Here is a 21,160-nt window from a genome sequence, read left to right as displayed (position 1 = left end):
CCTGTGGGCGACTTCCTACTTGATGAAAATGTTCGAACCTTTGTCTTTTTTCTTTTGTCAACCTGGTTATAAAAATGCCTGATTATAACAATGGCATTTCCTAACGAGTTTAATATTTTAATAAATGGGTTCAACTGCATTTGGGGCTAATGAAATACGGACCTGAGAGATAAAATGAAAACAGCAGGTTAGGAAAAATTTAGAGATGAAGTAGTTGCAGCTAAACATCACTTTGATAGCACTAATGAGGCTGTCTACTCTGTCTTGTTTGTAATTTTTGTGTTTTCATTCAAAACAGCCAAACACAGCCATGTCGGCTTTGTTCATATGAACAGAGTGTTGTTTTTTTAAGTGTGCTTGAGTATTCATAAAATAGGGACTCTGCTGATGCCCTGCCCTTTTGCTGGTGTGTGTACTTGGTATATTTTCTCTCTTTTTCTTTCCTATGAGAGTGTAATGCTGAGCATTCAGAGTTAAGTGCTGGAGTTTGGAGTGTGTACAATTGCATAATGAGCCCGAAACTTTCTTTATCGCGAGCATCTTCGTGTTCTGCTCACATTTATGCAGTACTGATTAGGCCCATAAACAGAGGCTAGTTGTGGCCATAAAATAACAGTGTGCAAAAGCAGATGAAAACAATGGTAGGAAGTCGCTGGCATTGTGTTTGCTGCGTACTAAAATTACAGCAAAAGCCACAAAGCATACCTGTATAACTGACACCACAAATTAAATAAAATAAATTTAAAAAAAATCCCCTGTGCCCCTTGGTTTCTGTGGCTGTTGGCTTCTGTCATATTTATAACGAGCCCCTCATTCCCCTTCCTTTGTTTGCTTAATTGCTTAGCGAGGGCCTCGGTTCTGGCAGCCTTGACGCCATAGGAAGCATAAGAGGGTTCTCACGCAGCTTCCACCCTCTTCGTTCGATGACGTTCTACGTCACACCTGCGGTAACTCAGGACGTTCCACGTCCGCCGCTTACAGAGCGTGGGTGGCGCTGATGAACACTCTCAAGGTTAGGTTACTTGTAAACATAAATACCCCCGAAAGCAGAAGATTTGACAGCCGTCGCCGTAGCTCAGAGGTAGAGCACCGGACGCATAATTCGGAGGTCGTGGGTTCGGATCCCACCGGCGGCATGTGGTTGTTTTTTCTTCTGCTTTTCTAATCAATTAGCATTAAGCGATAACATATTCAGTAATATTCTAAGTTGATCAACACCACAAATTAAATAAAATAAATTTTAAAATCCCCTGTGCCCCTTGGTTTCTGTGGCTGTTGGCTTCTGTCATATTTATAACGAGCCCCTCATTCCCCTTCCTTTGTTTGCTTAATGATACACTACAACTAACTCGTGTGCCCACTACAGCTAAATTGACCGACTTTCTGTGATCAGGGCCTGCAGATATGGCTCAAGAGTGACAAGGGGGAGATCGAGGTGTACCTGTCCAACCCCGAGGACCCTGCGGGCCTGGGCGGCGGAAGCGGCAGCAGCAGCAAAGCAGACAGTCCGACGCCCGTCCTGCTCTCCTCGGGTGACGTCGAGGAAGAAGAGATGCTCGCCCAGTCTGCCACGGGGGGACCATCTGCAGGTGAGTGTTGCTAGAGAGAGCCCATGGCGTCGTTTGTGGTATGGTGCTGTTATTTTTTATTTTTTTTTTTTGCACGCTAGCAGTAGATGCCTTGCTAGCGAAAAAGCCGTTCTATCTGCTGTTGAAACCTAAGGATGGTAAGGATGCCCACAACCCTGTGAGCGGGCTGAAAGTGGAGAGGAGGTGAAGTCATTTCGCAACTGCTGTGGCCAAGCGTTGAGTCGGCTGCTGCGAAGTGGAAGGGTCGAAACCTGTTTCACGGCACCTGCAGCGAAGTGTCAGGCAAGGTTCATCAGTGTGGAAAGAAGAAAATCAAGTTGCACTAGTTGCTCTCAAGATGGAACAGGTGACACGATAGCTAGAGCTCAGTGGAAAAGAGGACATGCGCATCACGGTAAGGATGAGAACATTTGTGTCATACCGGTTTAGTCACTCGTGTTCAGATTGCAGCAGTGGAAAACCACGTTACGCATGGGATGTAGCTGGTGTAGTGGGCCAACGCTGGTGCGATTGTGCTACTGCACTTTCATCACCTTTATACTAAAACCTCGGTGATTTGAACTTAGATAATTAAAAAAAAAAAATTTCTGCGGTCCCATAATTTCTAATGCAAATTTGACCGGATAATCCAAAAGGCTGTCTTTGCTGGCCCGGTTAATTAGAAGATCTGGGGTTCTATGTGGGAATGCCCGATCCCGATTTCGCTGCAAACCGGCGAAGCAGCAACCCCTTGGAGCCATGAGGCTCCGCTGCCGAGAAATGCTGATGCCTGACATGTCAAGTGCCTCACCCCTGTACTCCCAGCACAGAAACAAGTTTATGGTACGACTTGTGGACCGCCAAAGCGCGTGCGTTCGCTTGTCCCGCGACGCGGTCATTCTTGCTTGTTTTCACGATCGTTGTGTATACGTCGACCTTTCTTCAGCAAAAAAGACCACTCAAGATTCGGAGGTCGACCTATTCGTGGAGCTGACCTGTTTTGCAGAGTCTGAGCTGGTTTTTGACGAGCAGCGCATAGCACACACCTCATGCCGGCGCTCGTTCTCGGCAGGATATGTGGGGCTCCAGGCATCAGAAAAAGTCGTTAAAGGTGCACTGAAGAGGAATCTCAACTCGTCTTTTTGCCGCGGGAACTCGATCTACACGTTCTGAGCATTCTGAGAAACTTCGATTTATTGCCCTGTGTCGCTGATTTTCCTAATTAAATCGAATTAACGTCGGGCTCCCGCCTTTTTTTTTAATTCTCCCTCGTACGGTGGGCGGTGTCGACCAACGCGTGGAGAGCCTTTCAGCCAGTCCCGCGGCGGCTTGCCGCTCTGCCATCGGCGGAGTAATACGTAGTAGTCCGTAGAAGCAAATAGTCCGCGCGTATTTTTATTTCTCCGGGCTTATTTTGCGGCTATATTATCTGCGAATGAAACTATTTATTCATGGAAACCTAAAAAACAAAATAAAGCGAAAGCAATGCCTCCACGGAGCTGACTGCGAGGCACTCCACGCATTGGTCGACTCCACCCACCGTACGAGGGAGAATTAAAAAAAAAAAAAAGGCGGGAGCCGGACTTTAATTCCATTTAATTAGGAAAATCAGCTACACAGGGCAATAAGTTGCAGTTTCTAAGAATGCTCAGAACGTGTAGATCGAGTTCCCGCGGCAAAAAGACGATTTCAGATTCCTCTTCAGTGCACCTTTAAGTTTAAGCTGTATGCATGTCTCACACGAGTACAAACAGTAAAATTTCGCTTGAAACGACTCTTGAAATCGAATTGCATCACTTTCAAACCGTTTCACCCACTGGTTTTGTAGAATAAAGGGATACATATTTGTACCAGTGACTTCGTAAAATGAACTTATCTGTACTTAGCCTTATCGACAAACTTATCACAAAGGAAACTTGCATTAGAATTGAAATTGCTTTAGGAAATATTGGGAGCGAGTTGACTGATGGAGAAGGCTGAAAAGTTCAACAGCTTTTCAAAATTTTATTTTTTTCGCCATAATGGGCCTTGTGGAACTGTATACCTGTGCTTGTAAAAAATGCACAGAACACGAAGGCCTATTAGCGAAGGGTAAAATGTTTTTTTTTATATAGCTCGATTGTATTCAGCACGCAGGTTACGGTGCGTGGGAGGACTATTGTCAGACTTCAGGCACCTGAGGCAAGTGGGACAACATGCGTTCCATTCTCTATAAACAGTTTGGAGGTGAATTCTCGGCCAACACGGCGTCGCAACACGAATTATTGCCGCGAAAAGATGGCCAGATCTACCGTAAAGCCGGAATATAGGTTGGACCGGAATGTAACCAATCCTAAAAATGAAGGAAATCTTTTTCAATGCCCAAAATGCGGAGTCACACCCTTACCTTGAAACAAATGTGACTCAACCGGTTGCACAATGGCGACAGTATTTATTTTCATTTAGATGCTGCTCGTATGTACACCCGGCCAATTTTTTAAGGGGGGACGAGGGTCTTAAAACTTAACTTTTTTATTTATGGCTATAATCTCATGAAATTTTGCACACAGATGGATTTTTCTCTTCTGATTCCAAATGTGTAATCATAATTGAGCTGGTGGTCTTAAATCTTACAGTCATGAAAGTAATCAGGTAATTTCTTACGCAACTTTAATGAACTTTCTCATTGCATTTTGTTGCTTTTAATGACATGAATTGATAGCCAGAGAGTTCCCATACCCTATGACATTCTTCCTTTTTCTCTAAAGGTATGTCATCCTGATATGCTATGTCGAGAGTAAAAGGTTGCAGTATTTGACACTGCAACTCGTTAAGCTAATTGTAAATTGCTATTTATACGTGGCCTAAACAAAAGAAGTAAGAATGTCATCGGGTATATGAATTTGCTGGCTATCAATTCATGTAATTAAAAGCAACAAAATACAATGAGAACGTTCATTAAAGTTGTGTAAGAAATTACCTTTTTACACTCTAGACTTTAAGATAATTTTTTATCTAGGACCACCAGCTAAATTATGGCTACATTTTTGGAATCAGAAGAGAAAAGCGCATCTGTGTGCAAAATTTCTTGAGATTCTAGAACACAAATACAAAGGTTAGTTTTAAGACCCTCGTCCCCCCTTAACACTACTGTGCGACCATTGACTCGCGTGCTTGTCAGCGCCTTATTATCTGTGCTGAGCGGCGGAACAAACGAGATGCGCACTAATGTACACGTGCACATACTGTTGCTTCTTTCACCGCTCCGTGCCATGATAAGGTGCTGACAAATGCGCAAGGCGATGGTTGCGCGATAGTGTTAGAAAAATTGGCCGGGTGTAGAGCACAGAGAAGGGTACGAAGTGCGCATGCATTAGTCCGGGTCGTCATGAGTTGTCTGAACTCGAGTCGGATGACGATTGCTTCTTGCTGCCCACGTCCCACAGAGCATCATCCTCTGGGCTGTCTAGTGCGTTGCTTATGCTGCATTTTCTAAAAGACTTGCGCACCACCTCTGCGGGGTGGGATTTACATGCCGACAGCACCCAGACACAAACCAAAATCACTTTGTCGCGACAGAAACGCAAAACAGCGGTGCCATAATGCCCTCATACCGTGCTGCTGCTGATGGCGATGGTGATGGAGGCTGTTGACTTGAGCCGCCCGTTGTTGCAAGACTTCTGTAGTTTTTCCTCCAATGACCAGTATATAAGATGGGGTCGACTTTTTTCTATGGTTTTTTGAGAAAAAGTTCCACCTATATTCCGGTTTTTACGGTAGGCACTGCATGTGCCTTACCTGTGGTGGACGGAGAAACGTGTGGGGCGCCTTGCTTGTAGAGTAAGTGGCAGCCACGCTGCTGGAGGAGCGAGATGAGAGGGACGTACGGCTGCCCAGTAAGACATAGGAATAAAATTGACTGCTTACACTTTTTCCACAAATCGGCGAAATTCAGAAAATGCTGTTAGTGTGATTGAGAGTGTGTGGTGTATTGCGCATATTGTGCTGCATACAGTCTAATCCTGCTGCAATGCAATTCACAGGGCCTGCGAAAACTTTGCTGAAGCGGCAGCTTCATTGTGAAATTGTGCCAGTTCACTTCACTTCACTTTATTTTCCTTAAAGACCCTTTTCCAGGGTGTTACATAAGGGGTGGGTTTTACAAAATGCAGGAATCAACAGTGCTTGAAAATGATGATGAACATGTTATGGCAGCAATATTATGGGGAAGGCCGTTCCAGTCAGCTGCTGCACGAGAAAAAAATGAGTTGGCAAAAACAGTGGTACGGCCACGTGGACGCAAAACTTGAAGAGAATGACCGATGCGATGGGACCTGCGTTGTGGAAGTGCGCAAATGTATGGTTCTTGTTTTAGTGGTGAATAAAAGAACTTGTGAAACAGGACAAGACTGGCTATGCGACGGCGACTAGAAAGATTAGTTAGACCTGACTGAGATTTGAGGGATGATATGCTCGCGTCGTACGAGTATGAGGAGTGAATGAATCTGATGGCCCTGTTTTGAACAGCTTCGATAGCGTGTGTTAAATATTCTTGATGAGGGCTCCAGATGGGTGATGCGTATTCAAGTTTAGTTCTAACGAATGAAATGTACGCTTGTAGTCTTACGTGTTGCGGGGCTTCCCATAGGTGACGTTTTAAGAAACCTAGTGTTTTATTAGCAGATGATATCAGGTTAGTCACGTGCAAACGCCAAGATAAATCATTAGAAATGGTGACTCCTAAGTATTTATATGACTGGACGAGGTCAACTGGGTTATTGCAGACTGTGTATTTGAAAACAAGAGGATTTCGACGGCGGTGAAAGGACATGCACTTGCATTTGTTAGAGTTGAGCATCATCATCCACTGGGAGCACCAGTCTTGCACATGGCGCAGGTCTGCCTGAAGGGATTCCTGGTCAGAATGGTTAGTCACTGAGCGATAAATGACGCAATCATCGGCGAACAAGCGGATGTGACAAGAGACATGCTGGGGTAAATCATTAATGTATATGAGGAATAACAAAGGACCGAGAACAGAACCCTGTGGGACGCCAGAGGTTACAGGAAGCGGGTTGGAAAGTTGGTTATTAATGACGACGGACTGAGAGCGATGCGTGAGGAAAGCTTTAATCCATGCAATTATGTTCGGATGTAGGTTCAGCTGGGAGAGTTTAAGAAGCAAGCGTTGATGAGGTACTTTGTCGAATGCCTTAGCGAAATCCAGGAAAATGGAGTCAGTTTGTTGGTTAGTATCAAGGTTAGCGTGAATATCATGTAGAAAAATGGCTAGTTGTGTTTCGCAGGAGAACCCCTTGCGAAATCCATGCTGTGATGGATGGAAGAAATTATTTGAATCCAAAAATTGCATGATTTGAGAGTAAATGACATGTTCCATGATTTTGCACGGTACACTTGTTAATGAAATGGGGCGATAATTAAGAGGTGAATCAGTACTACCTGATTTGTGGACGGGAACGACCTTCCCCACTTCCCAGTCGTCTGGAATGGTACCTTCGGAGAGTGATTGCGAGAACAATGAACAAAAAATGCTGCAACAGACTGATTTAGTGTTTTTCAGGACCTTTGAATTGATTTCATCTATGCCGGAGGCCGAGGAATTGTTAATTTTGTCGATTATGCACGAAATTCCATTACTGTTGAAGGTTATCGCGTCCATGCCTGTGGTGATTATAAGAGGCAATCTAAAACACGGTGCTTCGGATTCGTTAGTAAAAACGGAAGAAAACGCAGTGTTAAACGCGTTTGCACATTCGATATCAGTCATCCTTTCACCAGAATTGTTAGTGAGGGTTGGAAGACGTGCTTCCTTCGGGTTTATCAATTTCCAGAACTTCTTGGGGTTATCGGTTATCATTTTTGGCAGATCAACTTCGTAAAATGCACGCTTCGCACTTCTAATCGCCGCCAAGTACGTGTGTTCGGTTTCGTAGTATTTATCCCAAGCCTGCTGGCTTGCTTGACGCTTAGCTGTACGAAATGCACGTTTTTTCTTATTTTCAAGCTTTTTCAGAGCTTTTGTAAACCAGGGTTTTTGATTATTTTTTCGAAAACTTCGTGTCGGAATATATTTATTGATCAATTCAGAAAACTTATGTTTCAATAGCACCCAGTTGTCGTTTACACTTCTACTATGAAGATCCAACTATGAAGTTCACGAGCAGTGCTTATTTTCCCCAAAAAATAGCTTCGGTCTTTCATTGTTTAGAAATCAGCTCCATGGCATGATGTTTGTGGTACTGCAGAAACAACTCACATATTCGTGTAATAAATTCACCCGCTACATTGGCTATCAAAACTCGTATTTTTTTTTTTCCGCAAGCATAATGACAGCACCCCTGCTTTCAACCTGTGAGAATCCACACTGAGACCGTGCTGCGTGGAGGCATTTTGGCATGAACTCTGCATGCGTGCACTCGCGTCACTGCACAATCAAAAGGGGTCAAATGTGCCACGTAGTCGGGACTTTAGACAGTGTGCCAGAAATGCGTTTGCCCTGATTCTTCAAAGATATTTTTCGATGCACGGTAGGAACATACTGGCACATCGTATTATCGTTCTGTTGAGACTCAGCCTGGAACCGAGTCGCACTGACATTTATATACAGCTGTGCCTGTACTAAGTCAATGCTCAGGTTTGCCAGAAAGGGAAAAAAAAAAATGCTATCACGATGCTTGCCTGTGCCCCAAAAGCGGGGCTAGAGTGCACCTTAGCCGGCTTCTTGCAACAAAGTGCTGCCTACCTGCACGCCAGGCGACAGCGGATATTTGTGCGCCACTTGCCTGGTGTTGTTACGCCTCACATGCTCCACACTGAAGCCTCGGAAAAAATCCTTTGGACGTAGTTCATCTACGTATGCACATGTCTGCACATTGATTCCCAGTGTCATCTGCGCAATTGAAAGTGCGCGCTTACTTTGGCAGCCATTTTTGGTGAAACCAAACGAGATACCGGCATACGTGGACACACAGAAATACAAAAGTTGGCTGCTTACTCCGAAGAAATTCATCGAAGCTGAACCTCGCTCCAAAAATAGTTGAGTGTGGGGGGGAACTAAATGCGATGCCTTGTATAGTTTCCCAACAGGGAATTGAGGATACTTCACTGTGGTGAAAATTTTGCTGTACCAGCGTTGGTTGCAGCGGGGTTTAACTGTGGTATGTGTGGATGCACTAACATCCACCGCCGAACTAGAGGATGTATGCAAAAAGCGTAAACACTGACAATTTTTTCAAATCTTCCTCTTCCACGCTTTCTCTAATCCCTTCCTTTGTGGCATGGTCCTTGTGTCCATCCAACGTGAACCTTGTACTGCACCTTTTCTTTGAGAGCCGTACCATATTCCCGTGCTATACCATTCCAGAAAACCGTACCAGGTGTTCAGTAACACCATTTGCTGGCTTCTTATTGGTTTGCATATGCACTGTAAACCAGAATCAAAGCAATAAAAATAAGCAGAATACTACAGTTAAAGCTGGATATAGCAAAATTACAAGAGAGTCTGGGATTTTTCATTATATGTATCTAGTTTCTTGTTACATGCAGTTTTCACGAGAAGACGTGAAAGGGCAGTGCAGAATGGAAATCAGAATAAGAAATAAGTATAGGTGAAATCACCTTGAAAAATGTTTACAGGAAATACATCAATAGGTGATGGGCATGCACTGCTCGTGCTGTGTCTTTTTTGCTGTGCCCTATTATTTTTCGCTGCTTTTGAGCATGAACTGTTTAGTGCCGCATGGTATTATGACATTTGAAAAGTGAAAGCAGCGGAGGTGCACTGACTGCGCTGGAGCCACGCCGCTGTATACTGCGGAAAACCTTTGAGCTCAGCATTAACATCTACCCGTGTACCCCTGAAATGTTCGGAGGGCAACAGCTACCATTGTACTATAGCAAAGTCCTGGGGATTGCATTGACAGCTTCCACTGTGCCACTGTAGAACACACATTCGGACAAATTAGTGTGACATCATCATAACAGCATGGGGACTGAGACAAGCTCAGTGTGTGTGCTTCTTCATTCATCCTTGTCCCTGCTCTGTTTCGATGATACCTCTGCAAGACTTTGAACAGTGACTTCTGTACCGTGGGAAATCTAGGGTAGCACTGAGAGCTATTGCTGCAGTACGGCGAAGTTTCGAGGGCTGAACTAATGGACCATGGAAAACTAGGGTAACATTGAGAGCTGTTGCTGCAGTACGGCTAAGTTTCGAGGGCTGGACTAATGGACCATGGAAAACTAGGGCAGCACTGAGAGCTGTTGCTGCAGTACGGCTAAGTTTCGAGGGCTGGACTAATGGACCATGGAAAACTAGGGCAGCACTGAGAGCTGTTGCTGCAGTACGGCTAAGTTTCGAGGGCTGGACTAATGGACCATGGAAAACTAGGGCAGCACTGAGAGCTGTTGCTGCAGTACGGCTAAGTTTCGAGGGCTGGACTAATGGACCATGGAAAACTAGGGCAGCACTGAGAGCTGTTGCTGCAGTACGGCTAAGTTTCGAGGGCTGGACTAATGGACCATGGAAAACTAGGGCAGCACTGAGAGCTGTTGCTGCAGTACGGCTAAGTTTCGAGGGCTGGACTAATGGACCATGGAAAACTAGGGCAGCACTGAGAGCTGTTGCTGCAGTACGGCTAAGTTTCGAGGGCTGGACTAATGGACCATGGAAAACTAGGGCAGCACTGAGAGCTGTTGCTGCAGTACGGCTAAGTTTCGAGGGCTGGACTAATGGAATCAAGGCGATCAAGGCGGAAAGCTGGGCTAGTTGGTGTGTCATAGTTAATTAAAAGACTAGCGCATAAAACTAGGACAAAGACAGAGAAGGAGACAGGACGAGCGCTAAACATCAACTGAAGGTTTACTACAACAAACAGGTACTTAAAAACACTTCAGTGGCACATGCGCACAGTGGGTTACAAAGAGCACAAACTAATCAAAATGTGGCAAACTGTTTCGGCGATACATGGTTTCTTTCCTGGTCAGGGCAAGTGACGTCGTGCTGACACAGTTATCACCTTCCCTGTTAATGTGATAAGCCTCACAAATCTCACGGCCTAACCTTGTGCCTCCCCTACCAAGCACACACGTGGCATCAAACGCCGGCACGCACCCGCACCGCTTACAATGCGTGGCCAAATGGCTGCCCCCCGCCAATGAATCCACCAGCGTGCGATGCTCTCGTAGCCAGTCATTTAGGCATCGTCCAGACTGCCCCACGTAGCATCTACCGCAGGAGAGGGGTATGCGGTATACAATGCCAGCAGTGCACGGAACGAACTTGCACTCGTGGTTTATGGTGCATACCGGTTTCCTCTTCTCATTGACGGTTTCGCACATGCGCACCAGCTTTTCAGGGGCAGTGAACATGACGTCCATACCGCACTTCCCTCCAACTTTCCTCAGCCGGTGCGAAAGCTGGTGCACGTATGGTAGGGCCGTACGCCTGAACCTTTTGGCACTTTCTCCGGCGGCCAGGGACTAATGGACCCTGGAAAACTAGGGTAGCACTGAGAGCTATTGCTGCAGTACTGCTAAGTTTCGAGGGCTGGACTAATGGACCATGGAAAACTAGGGTAGCACTGAGAGCTGTTGCTGGTGTACGGCTAGGTTTCGAGGGCTGGACTAATGGAGCATGGAAAACTAGGGTAGCACTGAGAGCTGTTGCTGGTGTACGGCTAGGTTTCGAGGGCTGGACTAATGGAGCATGGAAAACTAGGGTAGCACTGAGAGCTGTTGCTGGTGTACGGCTAGGTTTCGAGGGCTGGACTAATGGTTAAAACAGATGGTTGGGCAAGTTGATAACTCATTTTCACCGGAACAGCGCGCACTAAGACACGGACACGAAGGGAGACACGACACACACGAGCGCTGACTTTCAACTGGTGTTTATTGTTTGGAACGAGGCATATATACACAGTTCCAACAACACAAGGAAAACAACCATCCATTCATAGATTCATAGTCAATTCATGCATGTCACACTGAACAAGGACGATAACAACATTATCATTTTCCCTTCACTAAAAATGCCAATTCTTTTGAACTGATCGATAAATGGACTAATGGACCGTGGAAAACTAGGGTAGCACTGAGAGCTGTTGCTGGTGTACGGCTAAGTTTCAAGGGCTGGACTAATGGCTGCTGCTGTATAAGTGTGTGTCATGATGTAAGCTGATAGTGTGAGGCCTGTCTGTGCAGAGGAGCTGTGCCTGAAGCGCGCCCTCATCTCGGAGGAGGACGACCTGGCTCCAATGGGCGGCCGCCAGCTGCTGCTGCAGACAGAGGACCAGCTGCTCGCCGATGGCTTCGTGCAGCTGGAGCCGCCCCTCTCCGAGGAGGACTACGCCTTCACGCTGGACCAGGCCGAGGGCATCGCCGAGCTCTTCGACGACTACGACTTCTCTGACCTGTGCCCGCCCAAGTGAGGGGGGCCCCCTCCCTGCCACTACTTCCACTGACACGTCAGTCAGTCAGTCTGTGCCGAGAAGTACAAAAGCAGGCGCGCACGTGTCTGTCGTCGCCGGCTGCCCTCCCCCCCCGGTGACGCCCCTTCCCACTAGCACTGCCACAGCTCGCACGAGGCCCAGCATGCTCGTCATTCATGCTTGGCATTCATGCTCGTCACCGTGCCCGTTCCTGCTCATGCATGCACGCATGAGCAGCCTGTGTAATGTAATGTATAGTAAGTGCCCACGGGGAAATCAAATGAATTGCAGGCTGTGTTGGCCCCGGGAGGCCCCGTACCTCCCTTCAGTTGGTGTGACCTCCTTCCTTCTTGCTGTGTACGTGTGTGTGTGTGTCAGGTTTGTTTCGTTCGTTTTCTGTTCTGCTCTTTTATATTTATGCTTTTCAAGCACTGGTTTTAGACCGCATTCTTGATGTGTCGAGAGTGAAACGTACAGGTTTTGCTTGGTCTTTTGCGGGGTGCATCGAGAGGGATGTGTATCTTGTCTGCCTCGGTGTCTCCCCGAGAGCAAGGTTTTACAAAATGTATCTTAGTCGTGCGTGTGGAGCATGTCCAGTGCTAGTGTAGCACTGAGACACAAGAGGGTGAAAGCTTGAGAGGGATGTCTGTCAGTGTGTGTATGTGTGTGTTTCGAGGAGGCCTTACCAATGTTGCCTTTCTAAGCACAGGAGTTGATGTAGCTGAAGTGCATGATTTGGTACCAACTTGGCTGCAAGGGAAAAGCACAGACTCCGTAAAGGGGCTGTGTACATGCATTTTTGAAGTTCACACTTTGACCCGGGCTTGGCGACATTGCGACTTGCTTACTGGCATTAGCTGCAGAATTGAGTTTACGCAATGCTTTTCTTGGCCACAAGTCTCTTTTGCCATCAGCATGCATTTTAGGGGGAATAGTCCAAGTTTTGTGGCCATCTGGCTTTTCAAAACAGACACATCACCTTTCGCATTCATGCAGTGGCACTGTGTTGCGGGTAGTATTGGTTTCTATCTTCTGTGCTCTTTCTGGTCACTCTTCTCAGCGCATTGCAGGAAGCCAGGGCCTTGCGTGCAAGGAATGCTCGATGTGCCACACTGTGCATGTGGAGATAATATTCCGCAGATTTCGACCCGCTCCTGGCTGCACTTATGTTCTTTGTGTTGCTTTTCTCAGCTTTAAGGAGTTCAGTTCCGAGGCAGTTCCGTGTGGACGGTCGTTGTGTTTGTGAGGCTTTCTCAAGCTATTGGCAGGTATCTTTGAGATTGTTCCTCCTTAAACGGCACCTGTCCCTGTAACTTTCAGGCCGCCAACAGTAGCAGCCATTGGGCATGCTGAAACTGCATCAGTGCCAAATCAAGCAGTCACTTTAGTGGACTCAGAGACACTGTGCGTCTGTAAGCCTGCGGCCTTGGAATGAAAGTGTTTGCTGCTGTAGGGCCCAGTGAAATAAAAAGAAAATTCCCACCTCTGTTGGTAGCTGGTGTATGCCACATTGCACAGTGCTTGCTTGTTGGCATTGAGCAAGGTTTTATTTCTTTGCGTGGAAAGCTCACTTCTAAGTCAGTCCTTGTGTACCGCAGTCACCACAAATGGCACCAACTGAGACAGCCACGAACGCAAGCCCCAGGTGTACCAGTTGAATTGCAGTACTCTTGCCAGGCCCATGTGTAGTCAACATAATCTTGCAGAGAATTTGTCGTCAGACCTTACAATAACCTGTACCTAGAAGTTTTGGAATTTCTAAATAATTATTAATGATGTTTCTGCAGGTGCCTAAAAAAAAAAACGAACCGCCTTATGCTCAACGTTGACGCTAGTTTTACCTGTATGGCAGTGGACGCGTGGTCATCCATCCTTCCTCGGTGTCATACAGGAGGTGGGGCTTCTTTCAAGCTGTTTGCTTTGTATAGAGATGTGGCTAAATCTTCGTACCGCTGAGATATAAGTGTGAGGTTCAAACACTGTAGCCATACCAAATCGTTTGAGGTAGCTTTGTCAAGGTCCGTAAACATGTATGGATGGCTTGAGCACCAGCTGAAGCAGTAGGTCACACTCGAGGCTGTGAGGAGGTGTGTTTGTTTAAGGCTGCGTACTGTGGGAGATCTTTTGGCCCCATTGCACACTCTGGTTGCGTCTTCTTTTTGTGTGCGAAGTGCTGAGCCTTGTCAGATGAAGCAAGAGCTGTCTGCTCAGTGCTCTCCCCAGCGAGCGTCCTTTTTTGGTCCATGTGGTGTGCAATGCTCTTTGAGCCAACTGTTGCTTGCTTTCCTGTTGCACTGAGAGGGCACCTTGCACCTGAAGAAAGCAGAAATGCCTTGTGATCTGCGTAAAAAAACAAAAAACAGAGGTGGTGTTTGCAGCAGTGTTGTTGGCAGCCTCCCACATTCCGTGACCTGGTGCATTGAACTGCACTTTGCCTGTGTGTGAAGTGTGGCTGCCTCCAGCCAATCTCAAGAGTTGGAAGTGTTGTGCCTTTGCACGAGTTGTGACGTGGTGATTAGCCACAACCAAGACATGCCTCTGGAACTGTCGCTTACCCGGCTGCACATGCTAAGCTCTTAGTTGAGGCAGCCGCCATTATGGTGGAAAACGCTGCTCGGCTTATCTTGGCCGTCGCCTACCAAGGACAACACCCCTAGTGCTTTTGTTTGGGGTCGCAAAACTGCCATTACCATGCAAGGTATTATATTTTGCAGCAAGAAACTGGTGTTTATTGTAAATAGTCTGTAACATATATTTTTCACTTTATGTAGGAGTTTTGCATTTGTGTTAGCTTCAGATTGTTGACAGGCATTTTCTTTTTAGGAGGTTGAATTTTGGTCTTGTGACGACAAGCAAGCAGCTTTAAGGCTGGCTTGTAGCTGTTGCCAAATAAACTTTGTTTTATATACTGCAGTACAGTGCACATGTTTTTTTCACACTGTTTCACTTGTGTCAAAATATTTGTGTAGTTGCATGAGTGTCACACTGTCAAGTGGTGGTGACAGCTACTGGACCCGGAGATTGACAGTGGAGTGCTTCAAAAAGTAAACTTTTTATTTGGGTGAACTTATGTCCATGAAAAGGCAAGCTTGACGGCAGCACTACTAGCAGCTAGGGCACTTGGCACCGTGCAGAAAGAAAGAAAGCAGCATGCATCCCATATGTGCACAAAGTTTCGCACAATCTAAAGAAAATAGTGAGCAAAGGAGGCATTCGGCTGTTTTTTTCAGCCGGGGAATAAACTTAGCGGACTATACATACATGTAAATGAGGATGGAAGCAAAAAAGGCTGCCAGAGGAAGCATGAGCGGAAGTTTGTCCACTGTCGTGTTGGTGTCGTTTACAAGATCCCGACCTCTTGTGGCAGTTTCTACATCGGTGAGACGGGACGCTGCATAAACGATCGACTACGTGAACATGCAAAAGATATAGCTAACGAGTCACGCAGAAACCATCTTGCATCGCATTGTGCAGAGTGTGAAGATTGCGAGGCACTTCTTAATCTCGTCCGCCTACCTAACTTTCTGCCGCTTCCTGCTACGCTTGCCTTCTCTTGGATCTTGCCTTCGCATTACATACCCTGCCCAAGCACATTTCTTCCGCTTGATTTCGACTAGGATTTTATTAACCCGCGTTTGTCCCCTCACCCACTCCGCCCGCTTCCGATCTCTTAATGTTACACCCATCATTTTTCTTTCCATAGCTCCCTGCGTTGTCCTTAAGCTGAACCCTTTTCGTTAGCCTCAACGTATCTGCCCCATAGTTCAGTGCCGGTAAGATACAATTGCTGTACGCTTTTCTCTTGAGGGATATTGGCAAATTGCCGTTCATGATCTGAGAGAACGTGCCTTATGTGCCCCACCCCATTCTTATTTTTCTAGTTATTTCCCTCTCATGATCCGGATCAGCGGCCACTACCTACCCTAAGTAGACATGTTCTCTTACTACTTCCAGCACCTCGCTACCAATTGTGAACTGTTGTTCCCTTGCTAGACTGTTGAACATTACTTTGGTTTTCTGCATGTTAATTTTTAGGCCCACCGTTCTGCTCTGCCTGCCATTGATCACGCTTATTGATCAGGCCCACATTTGGCAGGCCTGCTCTTTTAGAGCAGACAAGGGCGATGGCGAGGCAGCTGTTTGCTCGCTAAATGTCTTCCCAAAGATCACAACATTGTCCAAGTAACACTAACGAACCTGCCATATCAGACTGCGAAAAATGGTCTCCACGAATATTTCAAACGTGGCAGGTGCATTGCATAATTCAAAGGGCATAAAGTTACAAGTCTGTCTGGTGTTACAAATGCCACCTTTTCTTCATCGGTCGGGTGCATTGGTATTTGCCAGTAATCTGACCTGAAATCAACCAAGGAACAGTATCGCGCTGAGTGAAGGTAGTCGATGGCGGCATCCTCTATGCCTGGAAGGAAGTGTATGCTTTTTAATGCTTAAACATTGTATAGCTATGTTTGCGGTTTCGTTTCATCACGAGCTTGTCCACACGATTACATCCGAACGAATGGGTTTATGCGATAAAGAATGGCACCATCGGATAGAGCATCAAATCTCGTACGAAAAACCCGGGGGTTGGGGTGGGTTAATTAATTAGAACCAAAAATGTCCAAAAAATGGGCGGGGCTGGAGCAAAAGTGGCGCCAAATTTGAAAACGCCGGAAGTGTGGCACAACGTGACCGGAAGTGTGGGCGGAGCGAACGTGTGGCGCCAAATTCGAAAACAAAGTGTGGCGCGAAGTTTGAAAACTCCGATGGGGATTGATGGAACTTGGTTAAGTAAGGAATTAATCGTGGTATCGATAAGTGATCGATAAGTAATCGACTTCCGGTTTGACGGTTTCGACTTCTGGTCACGAGTCTCAGTTGACGTGAACAGTGTGGGAATGTTATGTCGACGTCTTGATGTGTCGTCATAAGGTGTAACGTCATAAAGTGTGGCGTCATGCTCACGCATTTCTTTAATGCGGTTGCTGCAGTGATCTCTAATTTGTTTTTATTTTTTTTTAGTGTGAAAGCACTGTTAGCCTCCTGCCACGCAATGCGCATAACTGGCTCCCTGGCTCAAGCACATCTCAATCCCGCTTTAAGCTACGTGGTGGTAGTGAGAGAAAGAGAAGGAAAAAACTTTTATTATCCAACAAATGCATTCCCCCCCCCTCACCCCACCCCCGGTACTATGCCGGGGAGAGAAAGAGATGTGCGCTGCATGCGTTGGCGTTCACAACGTGGCAAAAACGCGGCACTGGCCGCCGGCGTTCATTGGGTTCATTCGCGTTGACGTTGCCAACGTTGTTGACTCCGTTGATTTGTAAGAAAGGAAGGCGCATAACTATCTCCCTGGGTCAATGGGCACCTCAATCGCGCTTTTAGGTACCTGGCGATGGTGTCAACCTGAAAAAAAAAAAAAACACGCTTTTGTACCAGCCTTTTTTTTTTTTTTTGCGACGGCATTTAGGCGACACAAATCTGGAGCCGCCCAGGGATTGAAGATTCCTGTTTAAAGCCACGTTGTATCATGTCAAGAACTTGTTCTTCTATTAGCTTTCATTCTGCCTGTGACGCTCGGTAAGACATGTCGTATCGGAGGAGCGGATCCAGTATCGATAACATCCCAAGGGGCAAAACGAACTCGACGTGAATTCGGTAATGCGTAGGCAAGCCGACCAAAACTGCATGGGCCGACCTTGCTGAAATACCCTGGACCGAGGTTTTGACGTCTGCCTTACAGCCCAGCAAACCAAAAACCTCCCAGAGACGTCTAGCTAGACGTTTCTGAGATGTTTTTGGTTTGCTGGGAGAGGCCGACTTCGTCGGCCCGACGCGTTTTCCCGACTTCTCGGCATAGGGCCGAGCAGGAGCCTATACACAACCGAGACCGAGTTCCAGTTGTTCGGGCCCGAGATCATGTGCCAATGCCAGCCGAAGTAAGAACCGATCACTTTGCGACCTCTGTCCGACCATCCGCCGTCACTGCCCTGATAACCGATAGCAAGCTACATTAATGCAGCTTTGCCTTATATCCCTTTTGTTGCTTTAGCAGACTCGAGAGCTTCGCGGAGAATATTAATCATTTGCTACACACCCGTGTCCAGTGGCCTGCAGCTGACCCATGACTTGCTCGATATTAATTGCATGAATGAAGTAATTGATCACCCTTCCACGTTACTCAAACAAGAGGGTAATGACTTCATTCATTCATTCATTCATTCATTCATTCATTCATTCATTCATTCATTCATTCAATGTCGAGTAAGTCATGAGCCAACTGGGCGCCACTGGGCGCGGGTGTGTAGCGAGTGCTCAATATTCCCCGCGAAGCTATACGACTTGCTTCAGTGCATAAAAGTTACAAGAAAAACAAAAAGAACCACGCAGGGCGAACGTCTACCTAATCATATAACGTTTTATTGTGTGAATAATACATCAATGTCGTGCACTGTTTTTACTGCACGTAATCAGATAATAATCAGATAATAATGACAGTAATCTGCCACTCCATCACTTCGTTTACTCTGCACACGTTTCAAGTGGGATTTTTGTTTTCAGATACATAGAGAAACCCAATAAAACCACCAAAAGGCCTCATCAGAGATGCGTCACAATTGCCCGCTGTTGTAGCAAGGTGAGAATTCTCTTCGGCCAATTGAAAAACAGCGCGGGAAAGCTGACACAGGAGTGCCCACGGTTATAATCTATAACGCTTCTGAAAGGTTTCGTGTCACCTGTGCAGCAGTACTGTGCAGTGTCAGTGCCGTACATGGTGACCATTAATCTTGTTTTTTTTTTTTTTTGCTGTAACACTGCTCTTCTAATCTATAGTTTTAATGCCTGCCCTTTTCCCAACACCTGCCAGGCCACAGGATAAGGAAACAGCATCGATCGCAACAAATTTTAAAAACCTCTAATGATGCTGCTTGCCAGGCCGATTGCATGATGGTAACCCTCACTACTCTACAGATTCTAGGTGAGCTCTTGTGGAGCGTAAAATAACGATTTAACAATGACCCATTAGCCGATTTTCTTTTTTCAAATACAGCGAGGTGGCTTCAACGTAGGGAATTATTCCCTCGTTTCCTTCATGTCTTTGTTTCTGAAGGCCTGCTCTTGTTGGTTCACTGAGATTCCTGAGCACTTTTTCCGCTGTGAAACAAGCAACAGTGCGAATACACCCAGCCAGTCAAACAACAAGTAAGGAGAACGGTGTACGGTGTTTGATTCCCCAAAACTGCATGGGAGCTATGAGTCATGGTGTAGTGGAGGGCTTCAGGTTAGTTTAGACTACCTGTGGCCGTTCAATGTGCAAAATGACTTGCACGGTACACGAGTGCTTTTTACTTTCATCTTCATCAAAATGGGGCTGCACCAGCCAGGATTTGATCTCGCAACCTTGGGTTCAGTGGCCGAAGCCACTGAGCTGCTGGAAACATGGCAGAGTTAAAGCGGCAGCTTCCTCCCCGAAACGGCTCACTAGCATATGCAGACTAGTAGATGTTAAATACCAGGATATAGACTACTGGTTAGCAACAACACTGTTGATTCGTTACATGTACTGAAAGGGCTCTCATGCAGTTCCTTTAATTTGTGGCGAGGCGCATTTGGGAAAACTAATGGGCGTTTATTACAAACTAAAACGAGCACTTCTCGACATCTTTCATAAGCAGGACTTCATTTCAGGAACTGCGGTTGCAACATCAATTCGAAAACAAAAAAAAAACATTCCGTGCACAGGTGGGCAACAAACTTAGAAAATTTTTGAGAAATTAGAGAGAAAAAAAAGGCACTACTCGTGTGCGCGAATTTCCTTCACTTCTTTGGTCACAAAGAATGTGTTCCACCTTTTCAAAATAATGTGAAATGTGGGAACGTACAAGGTCGTTTCTCTTTTCATGATATCAGTGGCTTTCTTTCTGTGGACTTGGTTGGCAATCACCTATTCCTCACAGAAGAGAGATCAACAACAGAGCGTCAAACAGGCTCTCTGCTCCTCCCCCCCCCCCTTTTTTTTTATAAAATTTTGTCACCAGTGATGAATGTGCCGAAATATAAAACACACCAATAAGATATAGCACCCGGGTTCGAACCCGACCGCTGCTGCCGCGTTCAATGGCTGTGTTCAAGGCGCCCGTGTGCTGTGCGATGCCAGTGCACGTTAAAGATCCCCAGGTGGTCGAAACTATTCCGGAGACCTCCACTACGGCACCTCTTTCTCTCTTCTTTCACTCCTCCCTTCCCTGATGGCGCGGTTCAAGTGTCCGCCGAGATATGCGAGACAGCTATTGCGCCATTTCCTTTCCTCAAAAACAGAAAAGCAGTGATAAAATACCGCATTAAAAAAATGAACATGCTCAAAAGACGTAGTTGCCACAGTGAGACCTAAAAGGGACAGCGCGAAGAAGACTGCAATTCCCATCTTTTCAATAATTTTGAAGCTCTACAAGCAGAACAGAGGTTAATCCCAAGAAACGATTCTTTGTCTAGTGTCAAAAACAAGAAATATTTGATAACATTTGGCTTAACTCCGTCCTACTATAACTCGGCCCCCTCTAAAACTGTTCTGAATACCAAAAATAGCCTGTCTGCCGAAAATCTTTACTTAGACATGAATTAAATGAATAAGCTTTTAGAAATTATATTAGGCTGACTCATGATTCGATAAAAAGAGCAATCCTGGTAATACGCTTATTAAAAAAATTATTCTTTAAGAAAACATGCGCAAAAATTTTGTGTATAGAGCAAGACCTTTTGGGGGAAATATCACACAGAGAGGGTGCTTCTCGATACATAAAAAGATTTTTGTCCAATCAAAATATCACAACTAAAGCCATCGAAAATACAATATAGTGTTACTTTTCTTAATGAACACATCTTACTAAGCAAATGATTATCTTAGCTCAGTAGAATAAATAAAAAATCGATTATATGTACCTGCAAACAATATAACTATCGTGTCAAACATTGGCTTGTTGTGCGACACTACAGTAAGGAATCAGCATAGCCACGTGAAAATAAAACAAGGCCAAAGCTCCTCTAACAAAGCGACTAAAGTGGACTCAATTTCCTTGAAGGCACCACTGTTAGCCTAGACCTGAAATGCATTTAAGTTGCCAACAAAAAACACACTAGTGCGGATCGCTACCAAAGTAAACTTTA

At 45.9% G+C, this 21,160-nt stretch overlaps 1 protein-coding gene and 1 non-coding gene across 4 annotated transcripts in view; both read left to right on the top strand.

The window, feature by feature from the left end:
• LOC149367929 (transcription factor E2F3-like) overlaps nt 1-14,908 on the top strand; it is a 32,818-nt gene extending 17,910 nt beyond the window's left edge. For all 3 annotated transcript variants that reach the window (XM_089557930.1, XM_089557935.1, XM_089557932.1), the window contains exons 6-7: nt 1,394-1,589; nt 11,769-14,908. In XM_089557930.1, coding sequence (XP_089414056.1) covers nt 1,394-1,589; nt 11,769-11,995 — 423 coding nt within the window. In that variant the 3' untranslated portion in view covers nt 11,996-14,908. The remainder of the gene's footprint in view (nt 1-1,393; nt 1,590-11,768) is intronic.
• Nucleotides 1,065-1,136, top strand: TRNAM-CAU (transfer RNA methionine (anticodon CAU)). The gene has a single exon. It is a non-coding gene; the product is annotated as a tRNA-Met (tRNA).
• Nucleotides 14,909-21,160: the final 6,252 nt, after the last annotated feature.

The sequence above is a fragment of the Amblyomma mixtum genome, chromosome 1 (genome assembly GCF_055824585.1).
Source record: "Amblyomma mixtum isolate Tamu chromosome 1, ASM5582458v1, whole genome shotgun sequence".
Taxonomy (NCBI): domain Eukaryota; kingdom Metazoa; phylum Arthropoda; class Arachnida; order Ixodida; family Ixodidae; genus Amblyomma; species Amblyomma mixtum.
The sequence above is the reverse complement of the archived record's forward strand: the minus strand, read 5'-3'. Positions and strand labels throughout refer to the sequence as shown.